Source organism: Lacerta agilis, chromosome 14 (genome assembly GCF_009819535.1).
Source record: "Lacerta agilis isolate rLacAgi1 chromosome 14, rLacAgi1.pri, whole genome shotgun sequence".
Taxonomy (NCBI): domain Eukaryota; kingdom Metazoa; phylum Chordata; class Lepidosauria; order Squamata; family Lacertidae; genus Lacerta; species Lacerta agilis.
Genome location: NC_046325.1, coordinates 17602406 through 17618163, shown reverse-complemented (window position 1 = coordinate 17618163; position 15758 = coordinate 17602406). Strand labels below are relative to the sequence as shown.

Here is a 15758-nt window from a genome sequence, read left to right as displayed (position 1 = left end):
ACCAGCATGTCTCACCATCCAGATCTAAGGGCTTCAGCAAAGGACAAACCTTAGCTACCTCAATTCTATGCCAAGGAAATTCAAATTGTTTGAATAAACTACGCCAATCAAGTCAGGTGTCGTGCATGGCACTTTGAATCCTTTTCTCCTCCTTTAGACCAATCCATTTTGCTTCCTGGATTCATGTTGTTGGAGGGGGCTGGGACTACTTGAGGGGAAAAGGTTGCGTTTATTCTAAGACTTGGGAGTAGCAAAAGGGAAAATGCGTGTAGTGAAATATATGGATGCTGGAGCCCGGTGGCTAACAGGATCAGGAAATCATTTCCAAAGCCAAGAGCTAGGTGACAGATCCTGAAGCCCTGACCCCCCTACACAGCTGCATCCAGATTTACTGGCGTTTTTTTTTAAAAGACCTGGCATATCTGTTTTGACCACAACCATCAGGGGCTAGGTGTTTTTGTTTTTAAAGGGGAAAGTGGATATCAGGATGCAACATTACTGTACTGCAAACAGGACGCACCTGTTGCATTACAACCTCTGACTGTGCGTGTATAAGACCCACCCCACACACCTGGGTCTGCGCGGCTCCAACAGGGTCAGCAAGACCTGGATCCCATTGACAATGACAGACTCGCTCCGTTCTCCATCCAGCATATTGCTTAGCAGCTGCTCAATCGTCTCCTGCCTTGACATGAATGAGAATTGAAACTGGTTATTAAAATGGCAGGACACTCTCAGGCGCTGCTTCTGCGTTGTTGTTTTTAAACTCAGCAACGGCACAGGTATATGATAAAACAGAAAAATGTAACAGCAACCCACAACTTGGAAGCAGGTGAGACCCATCTGATATTCAGAGCCACATCCTTGTCAAATCTAAATAATAAAACAAACCTCAAAAATTAAAAAAAACCTCCGAAATACAAAGGTTTTACTCCATGTGGGTTAGTTTCAGTCCACACCCCAATCAAAATAAATATAAAAAACATTTATAACTGAAAATGCAGCCAGCAATTCAATATCAGAAGAATCTTGACAAGCAGATGAGAGTTACATTTCCGCCCCTTTTCTAAAAAAAAATTGGCGTTAGTTGAGACAACGCTTATGCCTGGCCTAAGGGTCTCTCTTATTCCCTACTGCCAGTGCTGCTACTGGCTTGGTACTCACTTCTCCAGTGTAGCCAGTAGCTGGTCAGGCTCAGGACTGTCCTGGATTGGGATCATCTGCTCACGGCTCAGCCGGATAATGTCACACAAGGACTGTGAAGCATTGGAATGCTGCTGTGTAGCAGGGATGAGGAGAGAAAATGAATTAAGACCTGCTCTAGAGGAAGCAATACTTTGACACACTTGGAGACCATGGGTTGTATCAAATGCTAGCCCTACTCAGAGTAGACCCATTAAACCTGACTAAGGTTCATTAACATCAGTAGGTTTACACCGAGTACACTGTAATTGGATACAACCCCTTATTTACCCGATCACACTTTCCCTTTGGATGCCACCCTCCTGCAGGATTACCCTTGAAACTAAAGACAGGTATGCAGTCTATTTAGCTGCCCTCCATCGCCTTAAAAGCCCAGGGTTACATGCCACCTGGTCTTACTTGCAATCTGAGAAGGTGGGGGGGCCCAGAGATGATCATTGGAAGGTGCTCAAACTTCAGAAATTTTACTTGCTAAAAACATTTCCTATCCCGCCTTACAGATCCAATACAGCTCACAATATAAACCACAAGACAAATGTATTAAGGACAGCAAACAGCATAAACCTCATCAACATCAAACACCTCAAAACAAAGAGCAAGCCTAGCAAGGAACTGTCATCAGCAGGAAGGTCTTGAGAGAATAAAGTAGTTCTTGCCTGGCACAGAAAAGAGAAGCGTATAGGAACCAAATGAACCTTTCTGGGAAGAGAACTCCAAAGATAGGGTGCCAGCACGGAAAAGACTCTGCATCTTTGTTGATACCTGTCTAAGCTCTGATGGAGGGGCCCTCCCACTATAAGCTTAATCTAATGAGCACATTCTACAGATAATCTGGTGCCAAGCAGTTTATGGCATTATAGGCCAAAGCTTGTACCTTATTTCCCAGTGTGCTTCCAAATAGGATTTAGCACCAGTCTTAAAAAAACAAACCGTGGAAGGCTCACGTTAGTCACCTTGCTACTGTATTATGGACCAGCTTATGTTTCTAAGCAGTTTATTTCCATATCAGAAGGACATTTAAAGGTTTACAGCATGATTGTAGACCACCCTTCTCCTACCTGCAGAAGGAATACTTCACCTTTCTGCACAATTGGATAGACTGCTCCTGAATCCTCACAGAGGATGAAATCATGCTCCTTCTTGCCAGAATTAGCTTAAATGCTATAAAATCTCCAGATACCATGTTTAGAATACAACACAACCAAGGCATGCATAAGTGGCACTGGTCTGCTTGATTTTGAATACCAGTCGGGGTTGATTTCACTAACCTCGACTTCGAAATAATCATCATCACAGCGCAAGACACTAAGGCTGCAATCTTAAGACACATTTGTTTGGGAGAAAAATCCCATTGAATGCAATGGGAGGAAATATGCATGGGATTAGGCTGCATGAAATGCACCTGTTTAATTCCACCACAAGCAGTCTAGCATGTTTGGCTCCTACTGCGATCAGCTAACAGAAAGAAGTTCAAAGCCCTAACCAACCACCTACCCCCCCCCCCCAAAAGCATACATCATTTCCAATGGAGGGCAGAAGAGCCCCAGGACACATTTAATACTTACATTGTCATCTTTTGAAGGGTCGATCATCCCAATGAGCCTCTGCACAATCTTCTCCTCATTAAGCCACTTTTGATAAGGGAGTGGGGGGGGAAGAGTTGAAATGAACATGGATGGAAAGGTTAAGCAAGTATATTTCACCCCTGTTCCACTTACCAACCAAAATCTCCCAGGGACAGAAGATTGCACTCATATGCATTCAATTTTATCTTACAGTGATGACCTCTGTGCCCCACGGTTTCTCTAAAGGTTCTACCAATATCCTTGGAATCTTATTGGTAAATGCCATGCAGTTTTGGACTTTGGAAGCCCTCAAATCTTGAAACCTTCAAATGAGGATGCTGTGAGAGACAAGCTTCCCAACTTAGGGCTGGCTATTCTGTAGAACAGGAGTATTCTGAAACCAGGTATGTATCCACATAGCCCCTATGAGAACACCAGAGGTCAGTGCAGAGGTATAGAGCAGGGATTCATTTTGAAGGGTGGCAACTCGAATTCCAGAACAGATGCTGGTTGTTCAATAAGGAAACATGGACTAAATTTGCTTTATCACCTTTCAACAAAAAAGGGCAAACCTCTATTTGGGTAGCAGATTCTGATGTTTCTCTTACACTGCTTCTCCAGATAAGCAAACTAGAACCCAAAAGAACAATAAACTGAATGTGCTCCAAACATCAGCATTTCTAAGATTCACATCAGGGGCACTTGGGGAAATAATGAAGATATTCTCCAGCTAAGCCTACTGAACTGCAGATCTTTCCCTTCTAATTGTTACAGTGAATAGGGCAAATACGTTTCTAAAACCTTTCATTCTGTGAATGATGAAACTTTCAAACACGATTGAGGACTGAATGTAAAATTGTGCTGCTTGCCATTTCAAGAAAGTGGAAGGAAGGTGAGGCAGTTAGGAGCGCCTGCAGGAGGACCCTTACATTGAACACATCTTGTCTGAGCTGTGGCTGCTCCACACAGGTAAGGAGTCGCAACAGGAGGTCCATGATGGCCGAGGTACCGATGTGGCATAGCAGCAGGTTGACAAAATCGTCCTTCTTGCGCAGGAAGGCAACTATCTGGAAGACAGCAGAGCAAGTGAGTGGGTGTGGAAGGGACGAGATGGGAAGGGAAGGGAAGGGAAGGGAAGGGAAAGGAAGGAGAGTCATCTCAATTAAGCTTGCAGTGTTGTGGTGACGCTGGAATCAAACCTTGGAACAGAAAGGAGATATGGTATACATTTCTCATGAGCCAGTCTACAATTGGGTTTAAGTTCCTTTAATAGGTAAAAGCCGTATTGGACATTTGTCTCATCATTAGGTTGTCAAATTTTTGCAAGATTGTCATGGTGCAATGGTTAGAGTAGGGGTAGGCAACATGGTCCCTTCCAGATTTTGTTACACTACAACTCCTATCAGCCCAGGTCAACAAAGCCAGATAGTCAAAGATGATGGGAGTTGTAGTCCAGGTGCTGCTGGATGGCATGGTTATTAGCTATCCCTGAGTTAGGCCATTCCTGGGTTAAAGCATCTGACTAGGAGGGAGTTCAAGTTCCCACTCAGCAGTAAAGCTCACTAGAGGATCTTGGGTCACTCACTGTCAGCCTGACTTAACTTACAGGGTTGTATTGAGGCCAAAGGGGGGGGGGGAGGAAAAGTACATATGCAATCTTAAACTCCTTGTAAGAAGAGCAAGATACAAAAGCAATAAATACAGAAATACTGTTAGCCAATTTGAGTTTCTTCAGAAAGAGAAAGGAAGGTCAAGTCTGTTTATTATTTAAAAATAAAATAATCTGAACAGATACTTTTGGCATCATAAGGATTAATAAAAAAAAACTTGCTTGTCTACAGAACTTGGTGGGTGACCATGGGATAGTAACTCACCCAACATGAATCATGAGAAGGCCATGAAGATAGAAAGGAACACACACCATGTATGCTACCCTGAGATTCTCTGAGGAAGGCAGCATAGAGTACATAAATGGTTTTTAATGAATGTATACCAGAACTATTAAGAACAGAGGAGCAGCCCTGCTGAATCAGACTGAAGGCCCATGCAGTCCAGGATCCTATTTCACAAGCTGATCAACCAGATGCACCTCGAAATTCACTAGCTTCAAAAGCCCAATATTGATACTTGTTCCTGACATGCTTCAAGTCACCATGAGATTATTTTGCGGCATCATTTTCACATGATCAATACTAATTCTGGGTGCATCTTTGTATGGTGACAGCTAGTATTTAGCACATCAAATGCTTGAGAGTCAATAGGCTCCCCCATGTGGACTACATCAAGTTTTGCCACATGAGGATGTAGCAGTTAGAAAATATTCACCACATATTTCCTAATGAGCTCACTTGCCAGGGCTTCTGTAAGTTGTTCGGGAGGACCTAATGAGCATTCTCAGGAGTAAGTCCCCTGAGCCACATGAAGCCATTCAGGGGACAGGGACATTTAGTCAAAATATTTAAAGGCTGCCTTTTGCTAGAGCATCATTTAAAAACTCACACTACAAACTTAAGGCAGTAGTATTGGCAATCTTTTAACAACATGGAACAGTTAAAACTGGCATAGCGCCCAACTGAGATGAGCACGTGCAAAGATACCTGATCAGTCTTGCGGTTGATAAGAATCCCCATGACCTTGCTGAAGAAGCTAGCCAGCAGCGGGTTGAGGATACCTCCAGTCTGCAGGAAGCCGTAGAGGCGCCGCAAGAGAGACTCGTCCTCTCCCAATGCGTCGTTTATCTGGGTGACGTCTGATGTCAGGATCTCACACGACACACTTGGATACCTATAGGAGAGAGGCTTTTAAAAAAGCAAATACACAGCCAGACCTGCTGCATGATCATCTTCACCAGCCTCTTCCTTTTGAGTGAACGTTGTGTGGCTGTGCTGGCCCACCTGCCTTGCAAGATCTATCAGTATCTCCAAAACAAGAGATACCTACCCTATTTGTGTTTTAGTTTAGGGCAAAATAATGTTCTGCAGCAAGGTAATCCCAAATTCAGCCCCAATGAAAAGCCAGTTCTTACAATCTGTATGAAAATATGTCAGGAGGTCAGGAAGATTTCCTTATTCCACATACGGTACTTTATTCTATTTCTTCAAGTCAGAGAGAGGAACAGGGTGAATACAGGGCTTTGGCCCATCAGTCACTGAAAAGGTGTCAATTCCCTTCTTTGGTTACTGAAATTTTAACAGGCACTGACCATGTACTTTCAATATTGTTTTCATTCTACTCCATGTTTGTTTTGATTGAAGCAGGTTTTCAAACTGCCAAATTCTGCACACATCATCAAAATTCAGAGCTCGTACAGCAACCGTGGAATATATGCACTGCTTTGTTATCAGATCAACAGGCCTACCTACCCTCCCTCTCTCACTCCTACTCTAAGACTTAGTTGGCTACAACCCTAGAAGATTTATGATGCAGTGACATCTATGGCTTAATGCATAAATACACTAGAGAACTTTTCAAGTTTAAGTTATTAAGTTTCCTTTCAGTTGATGCATAAGGCTTTCTTCTGACAGCAACCAGGTTTCATTCATTCCCAAGATGGTCTAAATATAGAACAACTATATTGCTATTAGTGAATGTACTGGGCCATCTTGGAGGCAACATTCCAGGCTTTATAAGCAACGGTTTATTAATCTAGGAACAAGCATAAAGTCAGCACACTCCTCACTTGCCAGTCTCCTTGTAGGCCAGCTTCAGTGCAGAGAGCCCAATTTGCTTTAAAACAGGATTCTCCCTTAAGTCCAAAACAGGAACTGTGGCTCAACGCTAAGCAGGAATTGCAAGCCAGAGCTAGTGCCCAGGCCCAATGCTTGCTTCTGGCACGAGAAACCATGGTTTATGAAGCCTGGAATTATATGCCCACCCAATGCCAAACCACAGTTTGTGCTTCAGAATATACAGGCAAACCATGATTCAGAGCTGCTCCTCTGCTCTAATTTCCCATATGCTCAGAACTCACAACTCAACATGCCGTGGCCTTTGGAGATGGAGCAGCGGCTTGCAACTACAGTTTGTTCAATCACACCCAACCACAGTTAGCAGAAACCATGGTTTCCAATCATTGTTTCCCAACTTGCTGCAAATCATGGTTTGTCAATTCAGATATCACTTGGATTTATTGTTTAGCATGGTGTCTCAATAAAGCTGATGTCTTGACTTTTCCCATTAAAAAAATAAATAAATAAAAAGCAGGAACCATGCAGTTTTCTACCACCCCGCCCCCACAGGCAGCTGAACCACTAAAGAACCAAGAGAGGAAAATGAACATGGCACATTTCTTCTTTGTTCTGGACATATCAAACAAACAAATAAGAGCAGCTCCATTTTCATCCAGCCCCCCCTTCCAAAACAACTTACTTGTAGCGTACTCTCTCATCCACATCCCCAGGAGGCTCCTCTGTCACGCAGGTGACCAGCGCTTCCATGTGCTCAGGCTGAACCAGGAAGTCCACCAGCTTGCGGTTGACCACCTTGCATTCCTGTAGCACATCCTCTTCATCCAGAAGTTCAAAAAGGGTCACGTTGCCACGCTCCAAGAGGGTGTCAATATGAGAGGTCGTGTGGAGGTCAAACTTCCAGAACATGGCTTGCTGCGGAGGATGGAAAATGAATAGAGGGGCCAATTGAAAACCAACCAACCAACAATGGGGTGGGAGATAAGCACAAGCATCACAAGCTAGCAAGTGCAAGTCTGCTAAAGTAGGTAATCCTGCATACAAAAAGAGGTGCCAGAACTCACCATGAACATCTCCCTTGTTCTCTTATAATAACAATGGTGCCCACCTGAGTTCCAGCAAGTTCCTGCTGAAAAAAGGCCCTGCAACTGCCCTTTCTTAATTCGAAACAATCCTTGCACAAAAGGTGGGGATCAAAGCCTAGCATAAAACTGTTCCCAATTGAAAATTCAACGGCACAGAGACAGCCATTATTCACAGGAAGGGAACAGCAATAACTGAGAGGATAAGGACACCATGGGAAAATCAATGGGACAGGTACAAACAGAACAGGGTAGACTGGGTGGCTCAGTGATAAAGACTGTGGACTTGACTTGAGCTAGATATAAGAGAAATGAGGAGGAAGGTGGACTGGGGTGGAGTTAGCACATCCTGAGGTTCACTCCATGCTTTTGGGAGTCCAACTCCTAGCAGCTCAAGTCAGCATGGTCAATTGCCAAGGATAGTGGGAGCATCTGGGGGGCACCATGTTGGCCACCCCCAATTTAGGGGTGACAACATTTGGATCAAACTAGCACACTACACAACAAAAGGAAAACCACATGTTGAAATAAGTACTAATAGAAATGAGTTCAGGGGAAGGTAAAGCAAAATGGCGAAGATCAAAGAGCTGATAAGTCATCCAACAGAATTCATTAAAGGCAAGCAGAGCAGGAATGGAGGAATGCAGAGGACTCCATTGGGGCCACAAATTAAGCTGCAGCTGTGTGTGACTGTGGGTGCGCCAGTAAGAAGCGAAAGGGAATAGCAGATGCAGAGGGAGTTGTAACCTGAGCATTTCCCAGCTAAGATGCTAAGTGTCCAGTAAGGCCAAGTCTGGTGGGAAGGGTGGTGATGGGAAAGATCTGGAAAACAATTAGCAAAATAACAAAACAAGGGATAAGAACTTGAATGTGTCTGGTGTTGGCCATTCAGAGCAGACTATTCCTTAACTATGAGCTTTCTGGACACCCCTTCTAAATTTATGCAAACTTCCCTCCCCAAGGAAATCATCTCTTCTACAGGTGAATGTGACAAATGTATTCATGCAAGTAGCATAATAAATATGTCAGGCCATTCACTGTTCACCAGGAGACCCAAAGAAAAAGAAATAACTCATGCCTATTGCCACTGATCTTCTGAGTCCAACTACAGCTGACCAGTTGGTGGCTCCTGAGAGCCTAACACCTCAGAATCTCCAAGAAATAAGAGGTATTCCTTTTATTTTTTCAATCTCCTGTTGAAGACTAATTGTGTCAGAATTTATACTAGGACCAACAAACTGGTCTCTTGCATCTGCTGCATTCCTTATTGTTTTTGCTTTGGGTATGCTCTACAAGTGAACACGCAGAAATCAGGAGATTGGGGGAGCTAGCTCCTTGCTGGCAGTGGAAGAAAAATGTAACAGGCTCTTCTCAGAAGAATATCTGAAGAAGGTATCTGAAGAAGTGTGCATGCACACGAAAGCTCATACCAAGAACAAACTTGGTTGGTCTCTAAGGTGCTACTGGAAGGAATTTTTTATTTTATTTTGTTTAGGCTCTCTCAGAGTCTTTCTGGAGTCTTATGAAGAAAGCAGAAACTGTTTCTGAAACCCATTCTTAACCAGCCATCATGGGATTATGGGATTTTACAGGTGCCACAAATATACCAAGGTCTTGACTGATTAGAAGGAAGATACTACCTTCCTCAGCATCCTAGCTCTGACTGAAACTTCAACCTGTCCTGTACTTGGAGAATTGCTGCTTTAAACCCACAATGACTGGGAGTATGACAGAGTAACTGAAGAGAAGCAGATGGGCTGGTTTCACCACTCCTTTTCAATGCACGCTTTTGGCCAAATATGGGTTACTAACCACAAGCAAACGCCAAAAGGGTAGTAGTCATATCGTGAAGAAACTAACATACAAGAACAGCAGTAATGATCTCATGAGTGCACAAATGACGCTATCTTCCATGCCATCGTTTCTCATGCATGTTTTGCAGGTTTCCCTAACTACAGCTGCAATCCAAACTGCAAAAAGATTCTCTGTATCATCAGCGAGGGAGGGGAAAAACCAGAGAGAAACAAATAGTAACTTGGAGACGCCCCGCTTCCCTTTTCAACCCTGTTGCCACCACAACTGCAAAAGCCAAAAGTTTTCAGTCGGTTTCCAAGCAACCTTGACACAAGCCTTTTGCAATATAGCAGCACAGGCAGCCTGGCTCTGACCGCAGTCTTCAGATCAACTCAGAGACTGGTGTTCAGCACAAGCTGCCAACACACATGGGTGGGGAGGGAGGGGGCAAAGAGAGGAGAAAGGTGGAGGCAGGGTTTGTGAAGTTCAGCCCTTCATTTTACAATACCTAGGCTCAGAAGGAGGTCACAAAAAAGTCTGCAAATTGACTTAACTACCCACAACCCATTTACCCTTGCAACAACCATGTGAGGTAGGCTGGTTATTTGTTTAACACGTTTATGTAACCCCTTGTATCAGAATTCCAAGGCAGATTGTGTGCATATATGCTCGCAATCTCCAACAGAATATAAAAACACTTGGGAGAGTTTAGATGTTTTTTATAAATATTAGACACAAGACACAATTAAGTTGTCCAAGGCAACCCACCAACCACTAAACCAGAGTTCAGTCCCCATGGTTCGCTCCACACCATTTGTGTTATTAGTTGCATTCAAGTCACAATGCTGTAGGTGTACAGCATGTGGCATTTCAAACAAGACCCAGTCTCTGGTTCCAGCTCTCTTTTTCAAAAAAGCAAATTCCTAGTTCTCAATGTGTCTGAGGAGGACAGACCCCCACAAGGGATAGTACTGTTACCACCTTGCCTTGCTTGTGAGCTTACCAGCTAAGAGAGCACTAGAGCTGACAGAACTTTAGCACTTCTTATTCAAACCTCTAAGATCCCAGCCCTTCTTTGACAAATGCCACCTTCAGTCCAGGAAAAGATTAGGCCAGGGGTCGGCAATCTAAGACCCATGGGCCACAAGCGGCCCACGGGGGTTGTTTAACCAGCCCCTGAGCCACCCCCAAACGGAGCTGCCCACTTGGTGAGTGCCCGCGCACTGCGCTAAACTGGCGCAGCGTGGCAACTCGCTTCCGCAGTGCTGGAAATCGCACCTGTGCAGACGCAGGAAATTGCAGGCACACATGCTCGCACGATCCAGCCCACAGAGGGATCTCCGCTGGAGTGAAACGTCCCAGGCGAGGTAAACCTTACCGACCCCTGGATTAGGCCACTGATTTCAAACATTTTAAGGGGAATGCACCAACCAATGCAGGCGCATTCCCCTCACAACTGCCATAGCCAGCTGTGAAGCGTAGCCCTCAAATTATCTGCTTAACTATACGCTTGTTGTCCATACAGTAAGGCTGGCTGTGAAGGGCATGGGTGGGCAAGCCCTGCCACATACTTTATGCATCTGTCCCAACATGTAAGCACCTGGAATTTTCCCAATCCTGTTTACAGTGGAAGGCAAGAACAGAGCGGGGGGGGGGGGATCATTTCAGGTTCTTGGCATTCAGCACTGAATATGAAGAAGCTAGCCCTGTCTCAACTCTGTTCTTGGGGTGAGAGGCACACACCACATGCAAGTTATTTTCAATAACTTGGCACCAGCATCAAGTTTTTAGGACCCCAGGTTTTTAGGACCCCATTAGCTATTTTCTTTCTTATTATTATCAAAGGCAGGGGAGATGCACATACATAAACCCTGACAGCCAGGAGGCTGGAACAAGTTAGGCCTTTGGTCTGATTCAACAGTGCTCTTTATGTTGCCAAGTCGCTCTTTGCTCCAGCGGTGCCTAATCAGGCAGTTTGAGAAGCACCTTTAATGCAATTGCTCAGGGCCTTGAATGAAAGGGAATCTCCCACTATCTGTCATGCAATAGCTCCAGAAGGCGCCGCCTGACTCCACTCGCTCATGGAAATGGCAAAGAGGCTCCCCTAAACACAAGGGGAAAGCAGCTTGTACGTCAGCCTTGTTGTAATTTAACAAACAGGAGATTTGCCTTCTTAATTCCCCTCTTCATCAGATTTGCTTGAAAACTGAAGGAAAAGGAAAAGGGAAAAAAAACCCCACATCTTTGTGCGAAAGAAAGAAAGAAAAAAAAGATTTAACTATTTTGGAAAATCCCCAGTGATTTGCAAGAGAAATCTCCTCTGAGCCAAGCCAAGAGAGAAGATTAAAAGCATGTGCTTAACAGAAGAGCGAAAGATTAAGCTACATTTTATGCAATTCAGGTCTCAAGCGATTTTGATAGAGAAAACTTCCCCACCCCCGGACACCTGTTGCAGAATCACTTTTGCTACTTTACTAGGGCACTAGGGTAGCATAATTGGGTCTGCTCACGGAACCACCAACCTTGACCCAAATTGACTTTTTAACTTTGAAAACTATCTAGGTATCTCCAAGCTCTGCTAATGCTGCATTGCCTCCTCTAATAGGTTCTGCGAAGATGTTATTGAAGATGGCAAGGCTCCTTCCAATCTACCTTCCTTTATATCTCCAGGCTGAAAATATTCTTACATCTTAATGAATTCCCCCTCTTAGTTTGGCTGCTTGCACATTTATAAGCCCATTCCTCCAATAAGGTCAGTCAATTTGTAATCCAATTAACACAGTACCTGTTTAACAAGGCATGAAAAAGACTTTGCTACTTGTGGGCAGCATTTAAGAAGTTCAGGTTGGTGGGGAGGTCCTCCCATCTTCCTCTTGGCCGTGGCAAATGAGGGAAGGAGAACAAAAATCTGGAAGACTGGAGGCAGTTTTCCTCCACTATTCTTAAACACACACACAAGTGTAGCAAGGAAGACCTCTGCAGCAGCATGAATAGAAGAAATCGGCCAGAGAAAAGATTTTGCTTTAAGAAAAAAACCTGCACTTTTCTGGGTTATCTCAGACTTGTATATTTGTCTTTACTGACAAAATATATTACTTAGATGGAGCTCTGAAAACAAAGGGATGGTCTGTCCAGAAAATTCCCAGCAGGAGAGGACACAGTTGGAATTATTTGCAGGAGAACTTGATCAGGTACAAGAGTCAGGGTTGTGTGTGTGTTTTTTAAGACAATAATGAGACAGTTCTCATGTAACACCAAGCCACGGCTTGGCCGTCCTTAGGATTGTAAACTGCTTCCTCCCCTTATGCACTCTGATTTGGCACCATGTCTGAACTGAGCAAGGAGAAGACATGCTTAAAACCTGTTCCTACCAGCTGGTTTCTCATACTGGGATGGTTCAGATGTAGAAACAAAGTCAGTTTAGCTATCAGTTATCAGCCTTGGGGCCAGATGCCTCCTTTATCCTGTCCTCCTCACACGCTCAGATTCTCCCCACTCGCCACAAAATCCTGTTTCATATTTGTGGTTTGAAGGGGGAAAGTGAACCATAGTTTGCCCATTCAGTGGAAATGTTTTGCAAGCTACAGTTTGCATGAACCAAGTAGTCAGAGAAATAACACACGCATGTGATGGGTTGCAGTGAAGGGAAAAGGGGACCACATGGCTCCAAAGCTCATATGGAATGATTTGGCCATCAGTCATTACACCTGAGAAATCCCAATATCAGAAGCCAGCTATTAAGAATAGGAATTAGGTGTGCATGATCCACGCTTCTTACTGAATTCAGACATCTTGACAAACCATAGTTAAGGAGGCTGATCCATGGCTAAATGCTGAGAGGACAAAGCAAAAGCCAATAAGCAATTCAATACGCAATTCAGAACCATGCTGGAATATATATGGATATATAGCAATGTCTTCCAGTCCACTACTATCTACTAAGACTGGCAGCAGAGAAATGTCTTCCAGTACCAGAGATAGCACAGCCCCATATAACCAACATGCTTAAGTCTAATTCATGCATGAAGGGATTGACCGTGGAGTAAGCTGGCCTGTCAGGTTTAGCTCACCTTGGGAGGAACTAGGTAATCAAGCCTTTGCTCCCCTTCAGTCTAACCAATGAACTCAGCATATGAGGTCTGAGCTGGTTGTTCCAGTTCAGACCGCATGGCTCTCACAAACCACTCTTGAGTTACTATACCAAAAATTAAGGAACTTTAACCACTTTGGAATGAAATCAAGCTTTACTGTCGGTGTAATTTTTCTGAATGCTGTATGGAGAAGCACATTAATCTGTCCTTTAGAGAATTTGTAAGTAAACAATTTTTAACTTACCAAATGTGTGGTAATTTTCTATGCTGGGGAAGAGGGAAATTTTGGAATTCACACAGGCTATATTTCCATGCTTTACTTTGCTGCTGCATATTTTGTGATTTTAAATCTCAGCTGGGGTTCTTGAACCAAAAAGTACCTACTCCAAACCTGGATCTTGGGAGTCCAGGAATTCTCCTTATATACCTATACTTTTTCCTTGCAACCAACATTCTTTTTACAGTTCATGGCAAATCAGTAGCCTGAAATATATGTGAGACGGTGTATTGCCCAACATTATTATGGACTTGTAAACCTGTACTCTTACTTTGACTACTGCTTTATCATGGGGCTGTATCCCAGCTAAAGCAAGTTGTACTTAGGTCCCGTTTGAATCAATGTGAAAAATTAGCTATGTGTAACTTGGTTCCTACTGACCTCAATGGGACCCAGTGGCAACTAGCAGTCTGGATCCAACCCACTATCTACCTTGTTTAGATTATGACATACTGTAATGGGAAGTGATGGGACGGAGGAAGGGCTTATTCCTCCCTCTACACACAAACATTGAAAGTTTGTAACCAATACAGGGAAGCAATTCAGTCCCTTTCTGCATTTGTTTTCTGGTTTTAAAATCTCCATGAAACAGTCCATTTAATCCTGCATTCGCTCGTGCTGAAAAATGGAAAAACAATCCCACCCTCAGGGTATGGAAACACACTTCAGCTTGTCATATTCAGGAATAGAGTAGCAAGAACTAGACAGTGCTGCAAGATTAAGGAATAACTGGCTCTATACCTTTAGTAGCTGTGCCAAACCTTGAGAAACCAAATCAGGTCAGCTATGTAAGGTTAGATTCAGCGACTGGACCTTTTTGTGAGAGACCAATAAAAGAGGACTGGAACTCTTGAGACAGCCATCCCAGTAACTTCACCAGATTTCAAATTAAAACAAGCTAACGGCCATCTTCTTGGTGGACTGGAACAAGTCGATTCCAAGGCTGTAACCAGTGGGCTGTAGCCAAAGAGATTTTGGGGTGGGTTTTGTTTTGTTTTGTCTGACTATTAAAGCTTTATTTTGAAAACTGATCCTTATCTTTTAATGTCTTTGTAAGCTTTTTATGGAACCCTGGGCGTTTTATTTTATTTTAGTAATGGTGATCTTTTAAATAAAAATCTCTTAAGTTAAATAGTCTTTTGCAGTCATCATGGTTATCAGTATAATAAAACAAATCAGCAGCAGTAAAATAAGTAACAGTATCTTTTACAACAGGGGTGGGGAACTATCCCCTTCATTGCTAGCCTTCCAGGGCCCAGTGATGAGCAGGGACAATGTAACATATCGGTACTCAGGGAGGGGGCACCCCGACGTTCTCAAACCCCTCCCCCCCCCCGAAAAAAGGTTTGAAGATCACTTCCTGATGTGGTACTTAGGTCTGAAAACAGCCTCCTACTGGAGCTAATGGGACTCAGAATGGCACACAGGAAGGGTTGGTTGTTCCTTCCCTCCCTAGCTGTAACTCCCACATATATTGCAATTAGGCTTGAAAACAGCTTTCCGTTGAAACTGATGGGAGAAAATGTTTTCAGGCCTAACTGTTGTGGGGTATATGAGCAAGTTGCATGTGGCTCAGGGGCAGAGTTTCCCTCCCCCTGAGCTGCAGAATTTAGAATAAGCTTACCCTTTCAAATTTATAAGAACATTATAAACTATGATTTGTATATCGAACTACAGTTTACCAAATTAAAACCACAGCAATCCCACCCCACCCCCCAAGGTTCTGAGTGGCCACTGCAAATATGTGCAGCTCTTTCAGAACTTCAGCTTGGTTGAACAACAGAAATACGATTTTAACTTGATCCTTGGAATTGGACGTGCCTTGGAACAGGTTAAAAATGAACCCCCCCCCCTTTGGTTCTGACAACAAAGAAAAATGTGGTGAACTATGACACAAAGTCTTCTCCCATGGTGGCACAGAAGCACTGTTTGTTCTACTGGCATTTTTCAGTTAAGTAATACCTAAGCTGTGCTCTGTACGATTCTAAATAAAGGCTCAGTCACTCCACATTCATGCCCCTGCTCCAAGTGCTACATTTTTTTTTTTTGCAGGGTAACAG

General features: G+C 43.7%; 1 protein-coding gene across 10 annotated transcripts in view; it reads right to left on the bottom strand.

The window, feature by feature from the left end:
• PPP6R1 (protein phosphatase 6 regulatory subunit 1) overlaps nt 1–15758 on the bottom strand; it is a 50350-nt gene that overhangs the window by 20405 nt on the left and 14187 nt on the right. For 9 of the 10 annotated variants that reach the window (XM_033171080.1, XM_033171084.1, XM_033171083.1 and 6 more), the window contains exons 2-7: nt 7137–7369; nt 5366–5552; nt 3698–3835; nt 2769–2834; nt 1165–1277; nt 572–685 (exon numbers count right to left, since the gene is read on the bottom strand). In XM_033171080.1, coding sequence (XP_033026971.1) covers nt 572–685; nt 1165–1277; nt 2769–2834; nt 3698–3835; nt 5366–5552; nt 7137–7363 — 845 coding nt within the window. In that variant the 5' untranslated portion in view covers nt 7364–7369. The remainder of the gene's footprint in view (nt 1–571; nt 686–1164; nt 1278–2768; nt 2835–3697; nt 3836–5365; nt 5553–7136; nt 7370–15758) is intronic. The other variant, XM_033171085.1, reaches the window with a different exon arrangement.